This window comes from Pteropus medius, unplaced genomic scaffold (genome assembly GCF_902729225.1).
Source record: "Pteropus medius unplaced genomic scaffold, Ma_sr-lr_union100, whole genome shotgun sequence".
Lineage (NCBI taxonomy): Eukaryota > Metazoa > Chordata > Mammalia > Chiroptera > Pteropodidae > Pteropus > Pteropus medius.
In genome coordinates, this window is record NW_024353791.1 from 25,096 (window position 1) to 46,692 (window position 21,597).

The 21,597-nt window shown below is 38.9% G+C and overlaps 1 gene segment (V, D, J or C); it reads right to left on the minus strand.

Moving 5' to 3' along the window:
* Window positions 1-15,098: 15,098 nt before the first annotated feature.
* On the minus strand, window positions 15,099-17,769 carry LOC120593511 (T cell receptor alpha variable 3-like). The segment is given in 3 exon segments: window positions 15,099-15,971; window positions 16,063-16,317; window positions 17,601-17,769. Coding segments are annotated over 2 exon segments (465 nt in total).
* Between the last annotated feature and the right edge of the window lie 3,828 nt (window positions 17,770-21,597).

A 21,597-nucleotide genomic window follows, 5' to 3' on the forward strand; every position in this document is an offset into this window, starting at 1 on the left:
GGGTGTTACTGGGGTTCTTCTATCAGAGGAAATCTCTACTCCCTACCTAGCCAATCAGTGACAAGCCTGCTCAGACCTTAACACATAAACACTGGCTCAATCTAATTTTAAAGTGAACTTTGTTTCAAATCTGAGAAAGGAACTGAAGGGGTAGGAAACACTGCCATCTTGTGTTCAGATTTTTATAATTGCATTAATAGAATGCCCTGTAGAAGAGTGCTTCTCAGACTCGATGTGCATACAATCACCGAGGGATTTTGCTAAAATGCACAGATTCTTTTTCATTAGGTAGAGCTAGATAGCTTATATTTCTAACAAGCTTGCTGGTGATGTTGGAGCTGCTGGCTCTCAGATCGCACTTTAAGTAGCAATTGCAGAAGAATGTTTGTTGAGTCTCAGTAGTACATGGAAACAGAATTGGCAGTATTAAAGTTTGATACAGGACAAATGATCAAGTATCCCAAGGTCGCCATTCCAATGCCCAGTCCAACTATTCTGTTGTTTCCACAATTGCCTCAGGATGTTGTGAGCTCTAGATAATGTAAAGCACAAGAGAATACGTGGTTGAATTCTAGGCATCTTCTCAGATCCAAGGAGCAAACCTCCTGTCTTCATCCCTACCGGCCTCCCCACAAGTAGGAAAATTGTACTTCAAAAGGTCTTTCTTGATTTTGTTGGGTTAGCATAAGTAAATACTCTGTTTAAATCCAGCAAGGACTCAAATCATTGAAGTTTCCCACTTGGTAAAGAATATTCTCTGAGATTCCTTGTAAATTGTTTTCAAAATACAACATTTCTCTGATTGAATATATCAGAATTTCTTTCTTTTTTATTTTTTTAATGCCAAGATGGATATACTGTAGTCATTTCCTCAAATACTTTTAGGCAGTTCTGTGGCCTAAAGGATAGATGAATGGATTAGATACATGGGCAAATGGGCGGACAGATGAATAAATGCATGGAAGAAAGAATGGGCTAGAATGAGAAATAAAGCTGGAAGGAGATTTTGGGTCTATAAAGCAGGTTTCGAATGCCTGAATTCTTTCATAAGTTATTTATTAACAAAGAACTACTGAAGCTTTTGAGCAGGTAATATTATGAAAATGGAATTCTATACATTAAATTGGGTCTCTTGTCCACAAGAGTAATTCGCAGAAGTAGGGTGATAGGGATTGTGGAGTAAACTAAAAGATAGTGTTCTCATCTCAAGTTGATCTGGCTTTGAACCCCAGCTCTTCCATTTAATCTCTGTGAGCACGGGCAAGGTAGTTAATGTCTTCAAGTATCTATTTCCTTGTCTACAAAATAGAAGTAACATCAGGATATTACTAGGAAGACTAAATGGGCTAATTATATAAAATACTTTGTAGGTAGATCATACACAATAAGGACTCAATAAATGTGAACAACTAAAATAAGAACGGGAATACAGTGGAGACTGCACAACCAGTCAGGAGCCTTCTCATTGGGAGTTACAGGTGACTGAACCAGAATCACTGAACTTCACGGCGAGAAGGAATTTTAGAGAGTTTACGGAAAATGATGGATTAGAGAGATTTTAAATCAAATGGAAAATATAGAAAGTAGAATAAAAAGAGAAAAATCACTATTTATCCTATCAAGCAAAGATATACACTATTGTAGAGGTAGAAAATATTCCCCTTATTCCATTCTAGGTTCTTTTGCTGGCCAAATAATTAAATTGACATGAGACATTAAAAAGGTGGGGATGTGGGGCTTCAAAAAGGAAGAAAAATATTCACAGGAAGATGAGAAGAGCAAATGTTTGATAAACAAATGTTTGCCATGACATGCAGATAAGTCTTTCTGAGATAAAAAGTTGCCTCTGGTAATAGCTCTCTTCTTTGTACAGATCTGCTGTCTAAATTCTTTTAGGCAGTTAAGGGGGAGGTAAAAAGCTCTACCTGAGTTTGTTGAACCCTGATTGTCTCAAAAAAATCCACATGCCAAACTCTTTCTGGGATTTTTCTGGGGTGGCTTATTCTGCTCCCCCACATTATCAGCATCTTGATGTATTACTTTCCAACATTTACTCTTTTCATATTTTTACTAAGTAGGAATCACATCATTTATTGACCATTTTTAAATAATCACTATAGATTCTCTTTATAAATACCATTAATTTGCTATATAATATTCCATTTGGGTTATTAAGTCTTTCCCTTTAAGATTAGACATTTTGGTTTTCATACAAATAACTTTTCAAATATCTTTGTAAATAATTACTTTTTATGTATTGAGGGCTTTCCTGAAGCCGGATTCCCTAGAGAAAATGACAACAAAGAAAATTAATGTTTTTAGATTACTGTTGTTAAGGGTGGAAAATTTTCAAGTGAGCAAACTAGCTAAGTCAGCTACAGGGAAGAAATATCTTTAGATATCAGAAGTTGTCCTACTTGCTTGTGTGTGGTTTAGGAAGTGTATTGTATAAAATATGTAGATGGCCAATGTCTGCTTCTGTAATCCATTTACTTGTTAATTAAGGGTGTTGTTCTGGGCAAAGATATGCTAAAAGCCAACTCCCACTTCTGTAATCTGCTGGCTTGTTCAGGAGACCACCAGGATATGGCCTTAAGCTTTATCAGCTGCCTGCTCCGAAAACTCGGGGCTGATCTCCTCTAGCCCTGCATGGTAGAGAGTCAGTCGCCGGCCGGCTAATAAAGGCTCATAATTAATCTCCGTGGGTCTCAGAATCGTTCGCGCCATAACACTGTCATGTTTTTTCATTACTTTTCAAAATAGCTTATAAATTTACTCTCCCACCAGAGTGTCTCTATTTTGCTGCATCCTGTCCAAGTTCTTTTTTATAACTGTATTAAATTATTTCTAAAATTCCCTATTGGAGTTTTTTAAGTTGTTTACATTTTTATGACTTCCAGTAAGTTTAAACGTTTTCCACGTGTTTGTGAACCATGCTGTTTTTTTCTTGTGTAAATTGCCTCATCGAAACGTCTATATATTTAGTTATTCGGATATTAATGTTTTTCTTTTCATGCATATAAAAATAATTTAGAAAAATTGTTAATCTGTTGTCAAATTAGCAGCAAATTAACAATAAACTGTGATTTGAATGTAATTTCGGTCATTCTTCATAGATTGAATTAGTTTTTAATATTTCTGTAATCAAATCTGTTTTTCCCTTGATTTCTTCAATTATTTTTAAGTTTAGAATGATCTTCTCCAGTTACTCAATTAATATACATTTATATGTATTTACTAAAAACTTTGTGCTTTAATTCCTTTAATCTCTCTAAAATTTATTTCATCATGTAAGGTACTTCATTTATTTATTCATCTAATATTTATTGATTGATGATTTTGAAACACTTTTTTTTTTTTTTTTACAAATATTCAACTTTGTGCTTCTCAAATTGGAGTACTCCTGCCCTTAAGACAAAACATGAAATAAACATATACATCATCTGGGAGCACTATCATTACTGAAATATTGGAGAATGGGTCAACTGGTTAATTATTTTAAAAATATGCTGCACCAAAATTAACATGGAGATATTATACGGTAAAATTAAAACGTTTCCTCAATTTTTTAAAAGTAAACATGAGACTGTTTATGCTTGCAGCAGACTACTGTAGACTACTATGCTCTCATCATCAAGATTTCAGGAAGGAAAGGGAAGGAGAGGGTTGTGTTCATTCTCCCTGTACAGTGGGGATGCTCAGGAGAAAGACTGAGAATCTCTGAACTAAACAATTGATACAGCACAATTTAAGGAATAAGCCTGTTTCTCCTATTAATTTAGAGCTCCTCTTTTGTTTAATTCAATTTCTTTCTTATTTGAGTCCACTCCTTGCTTTTTCACTGTTTTTGTACTATTATTATTATTACTATTATTGGCCACCACATTTTTTAAACTATCTATTTAAAAATTAACATCTGTTGGTGAGTAGGAAGAATTCCCCCACTCTACCCTTCTTATGGATGGACTAGTTATAATAAAATTGACACAAGACTAGATTAACAGGAGGAAAAAAATAATTTAATATGTACACATGGTGATCACAACATGATGCTCAGATCATAAAATAAGACTCAAAGAAGTGACCAAACTAGGCACCTTTTTCTTCTTTTTAGACAAAGGAACAATAAATTTGTGAGAAATTGACAGGACAAAGAAAGTCAGTGCTCATTAGAAAGGAATCTAAGCAGATTTGGGTATTCGTTAGAGAGAAATCTAAAAGTTTGGGCTTGGGTAGTAAATTAGTGAAGGCATTACAAGGACATTTTATACACACTTTTTCTACTCTGGACTTTATAACTCTTGCAATAAGTTTGTCTCTCAGTCCCTCCGGAGTGGGAAGGGCATCTATCATGGAGATTGATTTCCTGCTTTTACTGGGACAAAGGAGAGTCAGAGGGCTCCTCCTGTTCTTGCTGCTTTTCAGGTGATTTTAATTCAAAATAATCAATATTCCACTGGGATGGCCTGCGCTGGGTCCCAACACATCTGAGTTCACAAAAATATTGAGGGATTCAGGGGGAGCAGAATATGAGCTAATGCTTTATAATTATTCGTTTTTCAATAATACTATTTCCCCACCAAAACCTTAAGATGACTAGAGGGAAACACTCTCCCATCCCATGGTCTAGCCATATCAGTGTCAATAGAATATATCATCAAATATTGCTTTCCCTGTTGCCAAAATCGGAGACAATCTCAACATCATCATCATCATCTTCATCATCATCATAATATCCTTATGGCTCTGATGAAGTCACAGGAACTCTATAAGATTCCCAGAAATTTTGCCATTATTTCTGTCTTTCTTTGCCCCCTCTCAAAAAAATCCAACTTTGAAAAGTGATAATGACCTAGAATTTATGTTTCTGCTTCAGATATTGCAAAAAAATAGTCTATCGTACCAATCAGAAACAAAAACCTTTCCCCCACCCCCTCCTCTATTATCATCTCCATTCTCCTCGCTACGCCATCCACGACAGGGGAATGGGAAAAAAGAAAAGAGAAAGAAGATCAACAAAGAGAGCGAAAGATCTAAACTCAGAAGAGCCTTAGAAACCATCTCTTGGATTCTTAAATGGCCAAAGAAATGTTCGACATTTGTGTGACAATAAATAATAATCTGACACAGCTAAATTTTTCAAAAGCTGAGAAGCAAGTTGTCCACATTGACTGTGTGCAGTGCACATGTAAGGGTGTGTAGTGTGTGTGTGTGTGTGTGTGTGTGTGTGTGTACATGAACGGAGGAGCACCAGTGAGCGAAGCAGCAATACTATAACTACCATAGATTGCCTCATTTTGTATAATGAGCAGCTCAGAGACGATGGTGGCATGAAGACGTTGCACTGTATTCCCTTTTGTACTGTTTGAATTTCAGAGCATGTAATGGAATATCTATTTTTAAAATAAATAAGATCGAAAACTTTTTAATAGTAAAATAAAACATGGATTTGCTAATACCTTCTGAAAATAATAAAATAAAATAAACATTTTAGAAAGCACTACTTTGGGGCTTCTTCCTGGGCTTGACTCCCACCCCACAGGGGGATACTGCACAGGTGCAGCCTTGTCTGTATCACTGTGTGACAGTCACGATGCAGTAGTACACAGCAGTGTCACTCAGGGAAGCCCAGGGAAGGCTCAGTGTGCTAGACTTCCTGTCATGAGGGATAAACAGAGATACCAATTCATTTGCTGTGTTTGTTTTATATCCTTGAATAAGGAATTGTGGTCCCTGGTTGGGAAACTGTCGGTACCACAAGATAAACTCATTTGTAACAATGTTGGTGTGGTCACAGGATATGTTCACTTCTTGTCCTTCATATGAGTCAATAAAGATGGGCTGGGTGGTCTTAGCAAGGCTCAAAGTACCTGTGGGAATAAAAACACAGTGCTAGCTTCTATCCTGAAACTAAGGTGAATTGAAGAACCCTTCAGGTTCTCTCAAGGTCAAACCCACCCCCACCTTTACTTCCCCAACATACACAGACACAATGGAATATCTATTTTTAAAATAAATAAGATCGAAAATATATACAGAAGCGGCAGGTCTAATATATCTGTCCCATGTCTCTGGCTCAATAATCCAGAACATCTTTATCGCCCAAAGATACCCTTTGCAATGAAATGCTGAGGAACTCCTGGAGAAAGTTGGATTTTACACTCTCCCATGGCCTCAACATCTGGATAAACAGCAATGGTAGCAGGTAGGTTTATAGATCGCTGTTCAGACCTAGATCCCAATGCCTCTTAATCCCAAAACAACTCACCCAGGGTCAGGAGCACAGTCACTCTTGCCACCTGCCTCATATTCTAGGTGTCAACTAGGACAGGTCTAGGCTTTGCTGCTGAGTCTGAGCCTAGACTGGGATATGAACCAGGAAATAGACACAGCAGCAACAGGCAGAGCACACACCAGCAGCTCTCACAAAGAGCAAGCCAATAGCAAGATGACAGCTCCTCAGAATGTGCTCCCTCTCAAGAGTCAACTGAGCACTCAGGAAGAATAGTGGGTAAAAAACTTCTAGCACAACAGCATAGGAGACTGGATTTCCTTTTAGATCTTTGCTAAGGTCTAACCCCTTACAGATGTGGTCTGAATGAAGCAAATGCATCAAGGGGTAGATTCCATCAAATTCCTATTCCCCATCACTTTTCCACAGGCCCAGAAGGTGGCCATCCAGTCTGACACTCATGGAGCTCTGAGACTAACCCCTCTGACCCGGTACTTTACACCCAGAAATCTCCCATTGATCCCTATTCAACCAGATAAAACAGGAATATTAATCTTATTTGACAAAAGAGCAAATGAGGTAGTTTGAATTGGACCTTTTATCTCCTGACACCCTGGTGTCCTCATATAATCTCAGTAAGTCTACATCTAACATCTGCATCTAAGATCTCACTTAACGAATGTTAAACAGGACAGCAGACCCCTCTCTAGTCCCTACTGACCAGCTAGGATGAGACATTTGATGTGGAATCATTCACCTAACCAGAAAGGAAGTGAGGTGAAGAAGAAGAAAAGGCACAAGTTCAGAGTCAGACAGACCTAAGTCCAAGTTCCAGCTCTGCCACCTTGTGACCTTGGGCAACTCACAGCTCTGAACCTCAGTTTCTTTATCTATAAAACTGGAACAATAATACCTACTTCAGAGTCTGCCTATGGCATATAGTTAAATGTAAATTGTAATTCCTTCCCATTCCCTTCCTTACCTGAATGACATGCAAAGCACCATCCATGGCCAGTAGAAAACATTGTGTAGGATTATCTAAGTGGCTTTTATTTTAAGTATGTATATAATAAATATATATTTCACTTTTCCTTTAAGAAATATCCAATATAAAATCAATAACAGTAACACAAGATTTTTTTTAAATGGCCATTCAAATCCAAAAGATATCATAGCATTAATTGAATCAGCCACTTGCAGTAATCAAAACATGTGAGATACATTAATATAGAAAAGACAATAGTGTGTTGAGTTCTTTGCTCATATAATATGGGAAAGGAAAATCACTAGAAAATATGTGGGAGATGCCTCTTCTAGGTCTAGAATTACCCAACGTATTCTGAGTGAGCATTTTTTACCATGTTCCTGTGCAAAAGATGAGTGAGTGCTGATGACATCTAGCAACATTTTGACAAAGTAGATAGGACAAGGGATGGAATAATTAACCAGCTTACCTTTAGGATCAAGTAGAGGAGCAAGGAAGTATTTATGAGGGTGCTAAAGAGGGTAGGACACCTTGTAAAGAAATAAAATATTAGTTATAGGTTACAGTTTAGAATCAATTCATTGCAACAGCGACCCGGTGTGGTAAATAGAAGGAATGTTTCACAAAAGTCTCAGACTCATGCAATTTATGGAGCTTCATATTCCTTTGTTAAGTGCTGTAGCTGGTAGCTTGGCTTGATCAAGTGGATCAAGGAGTCTATTTTTTTTTTTTGCAATGAAAGAAACACTGAATGAAGAGTTAGACTAACTGGATTGTAAGCAATTCTCTGGAGTTCTTAGTTGTGCAAATTTGTGCAAATCATTTATCCTTTGAGAGGTACAGTTTCTTCATCTTTATAAGAAAGATTATAGGGATCAATTAAATGAGCATAAGAAAGTTCTTTCTAAATTATAGTGTTCCACACAAATACAAACTAGGTTTTACATATGTTTGAAATAACCAGCTTTTCATCACGAGACAAAAATGATCTTACCTTTCCAGGCCAATGTTTCAAACTTAATATTTCCGTGTTGCCATCTATAATCTCACTTAGGAAAATATTACTGGGTATCAAGCAACTAAAGGAAGAAACACTAGAAGTGTTTCTATGTCACAGCCTTTGGAATGAAAATAATCATTAATGGTTCTGTTGTGTTATGGGTTGAATTTTGTCCCTTCCCCTCTACCAAAAAAATAATATATATATATATATGATTATATATATTAAATAAAAGATGTAGAAGTCCTAATTCCTAGTGCCTCAGAATGTGAGATAAGTCTTTACAGAAGTAATCAAATTAAAATGAGGTTGTTTGGGTAGACTCTAGTCCAAAAAGACTGCTGTCCTTATTTTTCAAAAGGAGAGGGAAGAATTTGGACACAGAAACAGACAAGAATAAAAGGGAAACAATGTTTAGACGGGCAGAAAGTGCATGGCCATCTACAAGCCAAGGAGAAATGGCTGGAAAAACAGATCTTTCCCTCACTGCCCTCAGAAGGAACCAGCCCTGTTGACACCTTGATCTTGGACTTCAAGACTCCAGAACTGCGAGACAATAAATTTGGTGTTTAAGACATACAATTTGTAGTACTTTGTTTATGAATAAATAATTTTAACAAAATTGGATTGCATGGGCCTGTACACACACACACACACACACACACACACACACACACACACTTGGGTACCCTGGAGTTTTTTAACTTATTTCCCAAATATTTTTGCCTGTTAATAAACCTACATAAAATTTCGATTACGATGGCCCCAAAATATTCCATGATAGAGATATACTATAATTTATTTACCAATTGTCCTAATAAAAATAATGTGATAATTACCTTTGTACATAGATCTTTGTCTAAACTTCCTATTATTTCCCTAGACTAGCTTCTGCGAAAGGGATTTCCAGGATTAAAGAGTAAGACTATTTTAAGATTCTTGGTAAGTATTAATTTACTCAGTCAAACAATATTTATGGAGTCCCTACTTGGACTGAAACCAAGCAGGCACCCCTCTGCAAGCTGCCCCCCACGCCAGCTCCTCAACAATGGAAGCATGACTTAAGTCCTTAAGTCAGGCAACAAGCTCAGCAGGTACTAATTAAAAAATCAGGACGTGTAGAAGCATAACAAAGGAATCAATTAAGCAGTAAGTAAGGAAAGGTTAAACATTAATAGAAAACAAGAGACAGGGTGGCAGGACTAGCAGTTCTTCCTTAACAGCTATGAATGATCTCTTAACAATCTCCAGTTGTTTTTCAGAAACTAAGACCTCCATCAAAGGGAAGCTGCAGACAACAAAGCAAGAAACATTTTTATTAACAGATTCAGATGTATCTTTTAGTTTTTCTGTAATAAGTCAAAAGTAGATACACTTAGATTTATATAACAATGTGTCACTTTTATCTTGTGTGGTAATGGTTTAGATACTAAATGAATTTCATTAAAAGACTAGCTACTCGAATTTAGCTTTGAGTTAAACTTGTTAAATTAGCCCTCTCCAGACTCATAGCTCCCCAGTGAAGGGAAGAAGAGTTTGCCACCCTTAAATATGCCTTTTGGGATATTGATTTTAAGTTAGTCATTAAGGAACAAAAGACTCAGGAAAAGCCTTTGACTTCCCTCCCTTATCTGCCTAAAAGGAATTTAGATGGAGGACTTGCTCCAGAACGAAGATATCATCACAGATAACCGCAGTTTAATGTAAGCCAGTGTGTGATAGCAAGGCCCCCTTGTTCCAAGTCCTCTCTGTATCTCGTTTTACAGATGTCCCAGCAAACATTTATTTACTAAGCATTTGCTTTTCCATCTCCATGCGAATGGCCTTCCTGCTCTTTGAAGTTCCAAACCATAACTCCCTTTGGCTCCTTAGCTTCAGAATGGCTTATAAACCTTAACTGCCCAATACTTCTTTGGGTCTCTATTCTTATGGCACCCCAGAATGTGCACTTGTATAATAAACTTTATACATTTTCTCCTATTAATCTCTCTTTTAATTTGATTGTTAGTCCAACTAGAAGAACTTAAAAAGTGGAAGGAAATGATTTTTTTTTTTAGCTGGCTGTCATTATTTCTGGTTAAAGACTAGGAAAGAACGTAACCAGGTCTGGGAAACTTAAGACCTGTTTGTAAAACTGATTTCAGGGAATATGTTGTTTGAGATAATAAAAGAATGTAGCCTGTTAAGCACAAGATGAATAGATCTCTTCTTCTGCTCTTAAGGTAACATCACTGACTCACAATCCCCAATATATGCTGCAGAACTTTGGTTTATTTGCAAGCAAGAAGCTCTCTCCACCCTAGTAACAAAGACCCTGGACAGGATGACGGCAAGGAATAAACAAATTAGATTAAGAAAATCACTAAATCGTCTACAAAGCCTGACCAATCAACACAGCCCATAACTCTGAACTCCTTATTTATGATTTTTAGCTTTAAAAGACCCCGATAGTAAGCCACCAAGGAGTTCGAGTCTTTCAGCATTAACTGCCCATCCTCCTTCACTGGTGCCTTTGAAATAAATGCCTCTTTTCTTTCACTGCATCCAGGCAGGGACAAGTTCATGCGTGGAGCAGGTGTCAGTACAATTGGCTTGTCTGCGAGTTGGGAAAAGTAACCTCACTTCCAGTTCAACAGGCGCTGAGCTAGACACTAGACATTCAATAATGAGAAAGACCCAGTGATCTAGTGAAAAGGAAGAGAATTTTAAAAGAAGAGATAGTCCTCATGATAACTGTTGTGATAGGGAAAGTACAGAGTACTATAGGAACATAGCGGAAGTGAAACTGCTTTGGCTGTGAGTTTCCAGGAGGACTTCCCAGTAGGAGTGACACTTGAACTCAAACCTAAGGGAAGAGGAAGAATGAACCTGATAAAGACGAGGCCAAGTAGGAAGAGGCAGAAGGAACAACATCTGGACAGATCTGGAAGCAAGAAATGATGACATTTGGGTAGATGGTAGTGCTATTATTTGACATAGAAAACAAAAAAATAAGGAGGAAGTTTGTCTTGCTTTGTTTCATTTTGTTTTTGAAAGGGGAGAAGATGAAGAATTAAGCTTTAATTTGAGATGCTTCTGGATTATTGCGGAGAACTCAGTATATGAAACTCACTATACAACCGGAAAAAAAGATCAGAATAGGGAGGACTGATGTACCACAGAAGGTTCTGTGGAGGGTGGTTCCTCTTGGGGAGAGGGATCCCCCAGCATCCAGGCAGGAGCAAGTCCTCTCGTGCACAAAGCGGGTGGCTATCCACATCTAGTGTTCTCAGGAAAACCAGGATATTTCTGACCCCCAACTTATTTCTCTATCCCTATTTTCTCTGAAATGCTTAAAATTGTATTTCTGGGACAAAAACTGTGATTCCACAAGTAATAAAAAAAATGTTTTTGCTTAAATGCAATTTAACTACAGTGTAAATAGATAATATTAATTCTTCTTAAAAGCATGTTTTCAGACATAAGAGATAGTATTAGAATACAGGTCCAACTGATGTGACAATGGCCAAAATAGCTTAAACTAGATAAAAGTGTATTTCCTTCTCCTATTACAATCCAAAATAAACAGCTCTGGGCTGATATAGGAGCCCCACAGTATTGGTGACTGTCATAGTCCGCTCAAGCTGCTATAACAAAAATACCATAGACAGGGTGACTTTAACAACAAACATTTATTTTTCACAGGTCTGGAGGTGGGAAAAGTCCAAGAGCAAGGTTCCTCTAGACTCAGTGTCTAGTGAGGACCCACTCTCTGTTCACAGACCGCTGTCTTCACTTTGTAATCTCACCTGGAGGGAGGGGAAAGGGACCGCTCTGAAGTCCCTTCTATTAGGAAACTAATCCCTTTCATGATGGCTCCACCCTCATGACCTAATCACCTCCTAAAGGCCCCACCTCCAAGCACCAACACACTGGGGATTAGGTTTCCAGATATATATTAGCAAGGTGGAGTGCGGGGGACACAAACATTCAGTCTATTACAGTGACCTAAGTATCTGATTGCTGTGCCTCCCTCAACACCCACTTTTATTTGGGGTCTAAGACATATTTTTCTTACACAACAATTCTTCCAATTATCTCACTTTTATGAATTAGGCGATGAGGTACTTAGAATATCAAATGGTTTATCCAATAATAGTTACCTAGAAGAAGAATCAGAAAATAACCCACGCTTCCTTATTCTTAATTTAGTCCTCTTTCCACAAAGTCCTTGAAGTGAGAAAACAGGGGACATAAAAATGGATATTATGAAGAAAAATTGTATTGAATTTCTAATTTTGCCTAAAAGTTATCTGGTTATAAGGAACATTTTCCAATAAGCATAGGGAAAAAAGAATACTAGGCTAACTTACCTCCTCAAAGTAAAACAGGCCAATCACGAGGACCAGTTGACAAAACAGAACTTTAAGGAAACATAATTGCTCCCTCCCAGCCACCTCAAAAAATGGGGAAAATATAGATTCCCATTTCCCTACATGACTCCCCTCCCATTAATGTAGAGAGGAGGCAAGAGAATTAAAAATGTTAATTAAGCTAATTTAGAGACTACAATATGCTGATCAGCCCTGCAGTCAGGCCAGGAGGACATCTGCAGAACAAAGGAAGATTTCTACTGGGATTGCTACAACCCATTCCTCACACCTGTGAAGGGGAAACAGGAACCAAGAGTCATTCCCTCTGGCTAAAACCATGGGGAACCTGTGGATTAAAAACTGGGAGCTGCCAGCAGCCCTTTCACTCTACATATTCTTACCTTTTCACGCTACTACTCCTTCCCTTCCTCATTGTGTCCATATGAAAGGAAATGGGTTAACGAAGTCCTTGAAACTATAACCCAAGGAAACTAAAGAATGATATATAAACGGAATTCCCCAAACAGTCAGGGTCCCTTTCACTGTCCCTCTCACTGTTTCTCTCTGCTTTTGAGAGGAGAATCACACTCTGTCTGTGGAGTGTTTCCCCTTTTCTAATAAACTTTCCTTTTGATCCTAACTTTGGCGCGTGTGTTGAAGTCTTTCTACACTCTCCGCCAAAGGACCTTCTTCTCTCGGTGCAGGGTTTGGTCTCCGTCTGCCCAACTAGGAGAAACTTGCTCTGTCCTACATCAACAACAACACCACCAATCACCACCACATGATGAAAACAATTTTCAGAGGGCTAGTCTGACACTGGAGTGTCTTCCTGAGAAGATGACATTCTTGAGAGTGATGTATCTTTGACTAAGAAACACTTGCATTTGTGTAAGGAAATGCTACCAGTACTTTTCAAGTCTGGGCTATGACTAGATGGGAAGCTTGTATTCACCATTGTATTCCCAATGACTAGAACGACGCCTGGTGCATAGTGGGAATGCTACAAATAAGCACTGAATGAATAGGTAAATAAATGAATGAGTTATAATTGTGTAAACATCCTTCCTTCTTTTATAGGACTTGCATACAACCTGCTTTAAAGTATCAAAAGCAGAAACAGACCACAGAGCCAGGTTGATGATGTAGTGTGCTGAGAGTATCCTTCTGGGTATGAATTTCCTTTGGAGCAAAAGAGTGATGGAGCTGAGGGCTTACCTAATGATATGGCAACTATATATTTAAGTCTAAAATAAGGACTAGAGTATTATGAACACAAATGTATTTGGAGCAATGATGATACACAACACTGCCACTCTTAGAGATGTGCAGCAATGTCCCTGCTCTAGTTCTCTCTGGACAGCCCAAGTTTCCTCCTCTTTAGAGTATTTAGGAATTGGCAGAGGACAGGAGATAGGTACAAGGTTTCCCTGTTACCGTCGGAGCGATAGGAGTTCCGTTAACAGTTCTGCACCTTAAGGCTCCACCCAGACCATCCTCCAGCTGCTCCCACCCTTCTCCCTATGAGAAGTCTACAGCACCAAGCGGATATGGCCCTCTGGACTCTAAATGCCTCTTCTAGATTCTGGGTATGCAGGATCCCAGAATTCCCTGCACACATATCCCCACATCCACTTTTAAGGTCTACATGGGCTTCTTCCAAGGACCATCTTCCCAGAAACAGTCATCCCACCAGGTATACAACCCTAGGCCTAAGGGGTGGTCAAGTGATGGCTTTTTGCAGGGATTGTAGACATATGGACTAAGGTGTCCACATCCCTGTGTGTAAATCCCCTCAAGGTATATGACAGAATTAAGGATCAGAAAAGAAGGAGAATAGATCATAAGGTGTGAGTCGGAGTCTAGAGGGTGACTCTCCCTGAAGCAACACATTCTAGCACAAAACTATAAGAATAGAGTTCAAAAATAGATCTGGGTATATAGGGGAATTTATTAGACAATAAATGTAGTACTCTAAATCTATGGGGCAAGAGTAAATTTTCCCATTTTCCAATTCCTACTATTGGCTATCCATGTGAAAAAAATAAACAAATATGAGTACCTATCTAAAAATTTATGTCTTTGGGGACATACTCCTTTAAACCAAATAGAGCTGCTAACTTTTTGCAGAATCATCCCCTGGCCATCAATAATTGGCCAAATGTGCAAGCCAATCTGGGCAGCCCACAACCACAGCCACCAATGGTTAGTCCAGGGACGAGCACCTGACTCACATTGAGTCACCAGAACCCTTTCCAGGATATTTTAAATTGGAGAGAGAGAGAGAGAGAGAGAGAGAGAGAGACATTAAGTCCAGTCGCTCTCAAGTGTATATATAAGAAGATGTGAGCATAAAAGCTTTAAGCAGCCTACATGTTTAAATCCTCTTTGTGCAAAATTCTCTTCATGTGCTCGCTCGAGCGCGCTCTCTCTCTCTCTCTCTCTCTCTCTCTCTCCATCCTTATCTCCCTCCCACTCCTTCCTTCACAGTTGTTACTTTCACTCCCTGATTTCACATAGCATTTTGTGCAATTCTCTGTCTTAACGCTCACCAAACTATTTTGAGTTGTGAGTTTACTGCTTATTTCTACAACCAATACTTTTTTTGCCAGTGACTGTTTGGGACATTAGGGCCACACCATCACTGAAATCACAGTCTCAAGCCTCAAGGAGCCTACAGACTGGCAGAGAAGTAGAGTGGTGAGACCATGTACCCCAGAGACAGACTGCCTGGATTTCAGTTTGCCGTTTAATAGTTTTGTGACTTGAGTGAGATACTTCAATTCTCAGTGCCTTCATTCCTTCATCTGTAAAGTGAAGCTCATGGTAATAGTTGTGAGAATTACATGGGTTCTTAAATGTGCGAGATCACATCTGGCACATAGGGATTAAGGATAACTTTTTCAGTGCTTAGCACAGTAGCTGGCACGTAAGACTTCAAAAAATATTTCTTGAACAAACAAATTCTGCGGCTTTACATTGTAATTTAGTTATAATAACTGACATAACCTGGAACCACACCACCCTCTTGTGGAGGGACATGAAGGAAAATTGTTTTTACTGTACTCAGGGGTTTGTGTTCGACTCTCCCTGCAGCCCTCACCACTGTGTCACTCCCAACACAGAAATACACAGCAGAATCAGTCGCAAGTGCAGACAGTTTCTTCAGGTGGAAAGAGGTTTGCTTCTTATCAAATTCAGCCTCAAAACCGAAGTTGCCTTTAACCAGTTTGTCCCCTGTGATGTATTTCAGAAGGAATTGGAGACCTCGGTTGGGATATTGGACATACCAAAAGAGGTAAGGGCTCCCAGAAAGTGAATAGGTACAGTTCACAGTCAGTGGATCCCCTTCGGTGACAGTGACCTGATAATCCGGCTGAGTCACTGATTGAGCTCTCAATCCACCTGTAAATTAATCCACACAGCATCAGTAAAACTGCTGAAAAGAATGTAAGTGGATGATACAAGTGGAAAATGGGAAGGAAATATTACTCACTCAGTGTGAAGAGAATTGCAAGTGTTGAGATCCATGCAGAAGCCATGGCGTAAACTGGGCTGCTGGAGGCTCCTTTCCAGCCCACCTCAGCAGGAGATGTGACCTCACATCAGGGACTGGGCTATCAATGAGCAACCAGCATCTCTGTGTCCCCACAGCATTTTTAGAAGTGGCCCTTCTTCGGGGAACCTGGTACTTCCTGGCACCTGTGTCTTGTCTCTGTTGAGCAAGCTCTTGATCAGGCTCCTCAGAGCTCTGTGGAGAGAAGGACTGTTGATCATCGTGAACCCAGAGCAAGCCTCACGCTGCAGCACTTCCTAGAGCCAACCTACAGAACCCAGAGGTGACTACTGTCAAGGAGCCAGAGCTTCCGGGTCTTATCTCAAGACCAGACTTCTGGACATTTACATTGTTCATGAGAAACACAAGGAGGAATTTGATATTCTAGGAGAAGAAACAGGAGTTTGTGCATCAAAGTGTAAAAAATGCATGCTGAGAGGAAGCAGCTTTAAATGGTTTAGGCTCCGTTAAGATAATATAGAGATAGAAAGAAGGGAAAGAAAATAATCGTAATAGGATGGGGAAATAAACAGAAAAAAAGGGGAAAGTGTAGATTTGGGTGAAGAGGAAAAGAAAAATAAAAATAAAAGATAAGTCAAAATAGGAGAAACGAGTAAGACAAGAGAAGGGAAATGATAAGAAAAAATAAGACCCTCGTTATGCTTTTAACAAATAATTTAGAGATGACTCCTGTATAAACCTCTCTGACCAAAAGATAACTCAGATTTTTCTCCAGGTTGGACCTATGGGGCCCCTCTCCATAATGATCTTTAGTTAAAGACTCATAGAAAAAGAACTTGAGGCTTCTCTTGAAACATTTTTAGAGAGAGAAAAGAAAGGGATGGTGTTAAGAACACTTCTTGGAATTCAAGTAAAATAAAGTGCATATAAAGTAAAAATTGATGGTTAACTAAGCTCGAGTTATTATGACAACAATAAAGGGCTCATTTTAAGGGGAGGACAGGCTAAAGTTTTGTACTAAAAAATGTCACAATAGCAGCAGAGTGATTGTTCAATAGATTTGAAATAAAGGAAACGAGTATCACTATAAAGACTTTGTTCCTCTGATTTACCTTATTTTTCCTTTAAATAATGTCCAAATAAACCATATATTTTGGAAAGAGAATAGAAAATCTCTTGGCTTGGAATCTGACAAAGAAGTGGAACACAGCTGTTTCTGAAAGCTTTGCTAAGGATCTCATAATTAAATTGTTGAAACCTTGACTCTATCATAATGTCTTTCTTTGGAATATGTAAATTAACTTTAAATACTAATCTTCAGGACCCAAAGAGGCCTGTTGTGAATGGGAACATAAAATAAATTTCTCTCTGCTTAGAGCCTAAGATGAATGTTCATGCCGTATTTTTGAGCGTCCTGACAATCGCCTCAAGAGAATGCTTGAAAAAAGCTTAATGAAAGGAATATTTTTAGATGTATGAGCAGAATCAAGGAAAACCTACAAGAGAAGGTGACTCACCCTGGGGCTAGCAACATCCAGAAGGCTTCATCAATCCTAGGCCTAAAGAAACAGAGGAGGAAGAAATTATCCTAGCCTGAGGAGACCTGTAACTGAGGGAGAATAACACCGGACAGGATGGGTGGACTTTAGTCCACGAAAGCAAGGATCTTACAGTGTAAATAGCCTGACCACTCTCTCCTGCCGACGCCTCCCAAACCCAATCAGAAGCAAGAGGACGAGGAAAACCACTTGATGTAGTGCATAGAAGTCAATCTCCAAGGCATAGAACAGGACAGAGAAAAGACCTGAAGAGGAAAACAGAGCATCCAGCCCCCTGATACTGGGGTTTACTGCTGCCCTATCACTCAGGCGAAGACGTATGTGTGTTCTAAGTGGGTGTATGGGCATATCTATACTGCATTTTGATCGATGTAGAAAGACAAGTAAGTCAAATTAAAACAATAGTCCAATATAGATTTTAGTGCCTTAATTAAATTTTCCAGGTAATTGCCCAATCTCTACTTCTTCTATTCTCTCTGAATACAGTACATACCACAGGCAAAATTCTGCCTAGAAGTACAAGTGACTCAGATATTGTTTGCCTTCAGCCATTTAATAATTAATCCCAAGAACCGCAAATGAACCAAATCTTTAGGAGGCTTGTATTTTTAATTTTGCACTAGAAATATGACTGATTGTCTAGCAGTTCCCCTCAAAGGGTGGTTATAGGAGGAACTGATGATATTTATTAATTAAGTGTGCTCAGTTTTAGAAGGAGAAAAGTTTTCCTCTGTATTTATGCTGTGGTTTGAACCTATGGGCATCCATTAGCAATTGCCAGACTGATGTAGAACCCTTATTCTTCTCCTTCTTGAAAAGTAGAAAGTTTAGTCTTCATGTTAGCTTCTAGTTAAGGAACTGCTCCTTAACTACTAAGGAGGCAGGAAAGGATTCAGGGACCTCCACATAATATCCTGCACACCCAGAGGATTCCTCGGGCATCGAATGAGCTTTTAGAATTGAACAACACAGCCTCCATAGCTTCTCAGCTTATGCGCTTTGAGTTATGACATTGATGAAATTATTCATCAGTTGCCTACTGTGAGTGTAATGTTAAGGCCTTTACATTCCTTGTCAGGTTTATTCTTTCTAACATTCTACATTTTAAAGATAAGGACACTGAAGTTTAGGAAATTTGGGTAATTTACTCAAGTCACCCCTAAGGAAATAAAAAAAGATTTTAACCCATGCTGTTCTGACATCAAAGGTATTCTTTCCACTAAATTACACTGAAAGAATACCTTTTGATCATTTGCTTTTTAAACGCCTTACAATATTGAAAAGTAGCTCCATTATCATAGTAAAATTATATAATCACAAACTTGAATGGGCCATGTAGAACTTTAGAGATCGCTTTATTACTTGAGTATATACCAAATGCTGACCCCACATGTATGTGCCACTTAACCAAAACAGCCCCTAGATAAATGCTTCTAAACCACCTCTAACAGGCAATGATCATCCTCCTTCTCTAGCATCTCTTGCTCGTTTCTATGCCATTAGAGATTTATGTGCAGATAACCTGATGAAAACTTGGCTTTTTCTCTTATTAATTTACCATACGCACCCTGTCTGGACCACATTCTGATTATCTGGCCGACCCAAGTCTCCAATTTCTATTAAAAGAACCTTCAAGTTCACAGAAAACGGACATGAACTTTTGCCCCAAACACTGTAAATTTGGTGCAGTGTTGTCTATTTGGAGATCTGCCAGATGTGAGATATGAGAGCCAATAGAGAATGTTACTAAAATGCGGGCGGAGGTCTCGGCTCTCCTCCAGGATTCCTGCCCTCCAAGAGGAACCTCTCTTTCCTCCTTCTTATTTGACTACCATTGAGACATGCACATCACAACACAAGAACACCAAAGGAGCTTCAATCTGCCACTCCAGGTACTTCTCTAAGACTGCCTGCTGCTTTTCCCAAGAAACCCTTTACAAACATGAGAACTCTGTAAATGTTACTGACTTCCCAGGAGACAACAAGGAATGACTTATGTAAATTAATGAGAAAGCCCTTTGAAATTTCAGACTCCGAAATGTAGATGATATCCATTTTAGAAGTATCAGAGAAAAATCAGCACAAATAAATTTGTTGAAGCAGGAAGGAAAATCAGTGTTTTGTTTTGTTTTGTTTTTACGTAAAACTATAACAAAAAATACAATCCAACTAAGAAAAATCAGATTTTTTTTTCACATAACTTAGGGAACTCTCAGAAAAATGGGGAATTCTGTGATTGACCTTCTGCTCTCCCAACTCTAAATAAAAGAGACCCTCCTATCTCAGTCAACTGAAGAAAATTTTTAGTTTCTCAAGGTCTAATACCTTCCCTCCCCAGACCTAGTTTTCTCTAGGTTTCCTTGTAACTTAATGACAGGTCAAGCTATATCTGAGGTGTGTTGTTATGTTCTAGGAATTATATTTTTAAAGAAATATAAGCCAGTTGGGAACTGTTCAAAGTGTACAGTAGAGAGGGGAATATCTATATACATACAAACTCCCAGGATTTGAGAGTGAAGGGACTTTACTCTCCTGTGGATTCTTCTCTACTGGTCACCACTGAACCGAGAGCTTCATGATATATAGTGTGTCTGGACTCAAAATTTTTTTTGTGATAGCAGTGCCAAGCGGAAAAGTTTGGGAACCCTGAATTAGAGGGGAAAGCAGTTATTGCTCTTCTCTTGTCCGCCTCTTGCAAAGGCTATGATCATTCCCATTTCTGTTCTGCTTTTCGTGGGTTCCCTGCCTCTGTGTCCCCTAGAGAATAGTAGTAAATGGCAGTATCTGCCCTCTGAACCTGGAGGATGAGCAGTGAAGAGGAGAATCGTTTATACGTCATGTTGTAGCGTCCCTGCCGAGAAGGCCTTGAGCCTTTTACAAGGACTCAAGCACTGTCCTGGGAAGGGAAGGTACCAGAAGAAGTTGTAAGCATTGGATATAGAGTGATTACAGATTTGCATCATGGCTCCCTCCGAAGATACCACAGATGAACGCTAAAATACTCCGTACTTGTTCTCTGCAACTGCAGGAAAACAAAAAAGGCTTTGAGTTTTATGCTGCTATTTGCTTACTGATGGCCTTTTAGGTGCAGTAAGTATTAATAAATCTGGAATTTGGAGATTTTTTTAATTATTCCAAATTTTAAAACAACAACATACGCTTTTGCAAGACCCGAAGGTGCAGGAGCCTACTCACCCTTCCAGAGACAGCCGAGAAGGAGCCCCAATCCCAGGCCTCCAGCCATAGCCAAAACACAGAGCTGGTCTCAGGCCTCAGCCGGAAGTGTGACACTCACCAGGAAGCTGACTTAAGACCCCTCATTTTGCATTTTCTCCTTTGTGTCAATGACATCATCAGCCAGAATCTGTGAACTATAGAAGAGAGACTACAGTCCTGAGGCTGCTTTATGGCAGCTTCAACTGTGTTTTCTTCTGGGAAGGCTATCTTAAAAGGGAATGTAGCCTTTCTGAGGTCACCACAGTCATGCAAATTTAATCACTGGAGCAGCTTGCTTTCTTCTCTACAGGTGTCATAAGTCACATAATTGAAGGTCGACTGCTTCATCATTCATATAAAAGTGATGTATTCACACAAAAAGCATACTGAACTTATCACATGTGATATGATGACATTCTAACGTGTTAAATATAATGATCATGAACTCTTAGTAACTGCGGTAGATGAGAGATGGGCTTTTTTAAGGCATGAAAATTATTATGTAAACATATTCATCAAAACTCCTGGCATCCAAAGTTGTTTCTGGAACAAGTATAGAAAAAAATCTCAGTTGTATTTTTCCGTAACCAAAAGAACCAGGGTCAAGAAAGACACAGAAGCTGCATTTGGAGATGATCTTTTCTAAATGGTGCCGTGCCTACCTTCATTTCATAGCCTGAGACCGTCCCCTATTAACGCAGGGCTTAATAGTTCTCCCTCTGGCTTTTTTTTTTTTTAA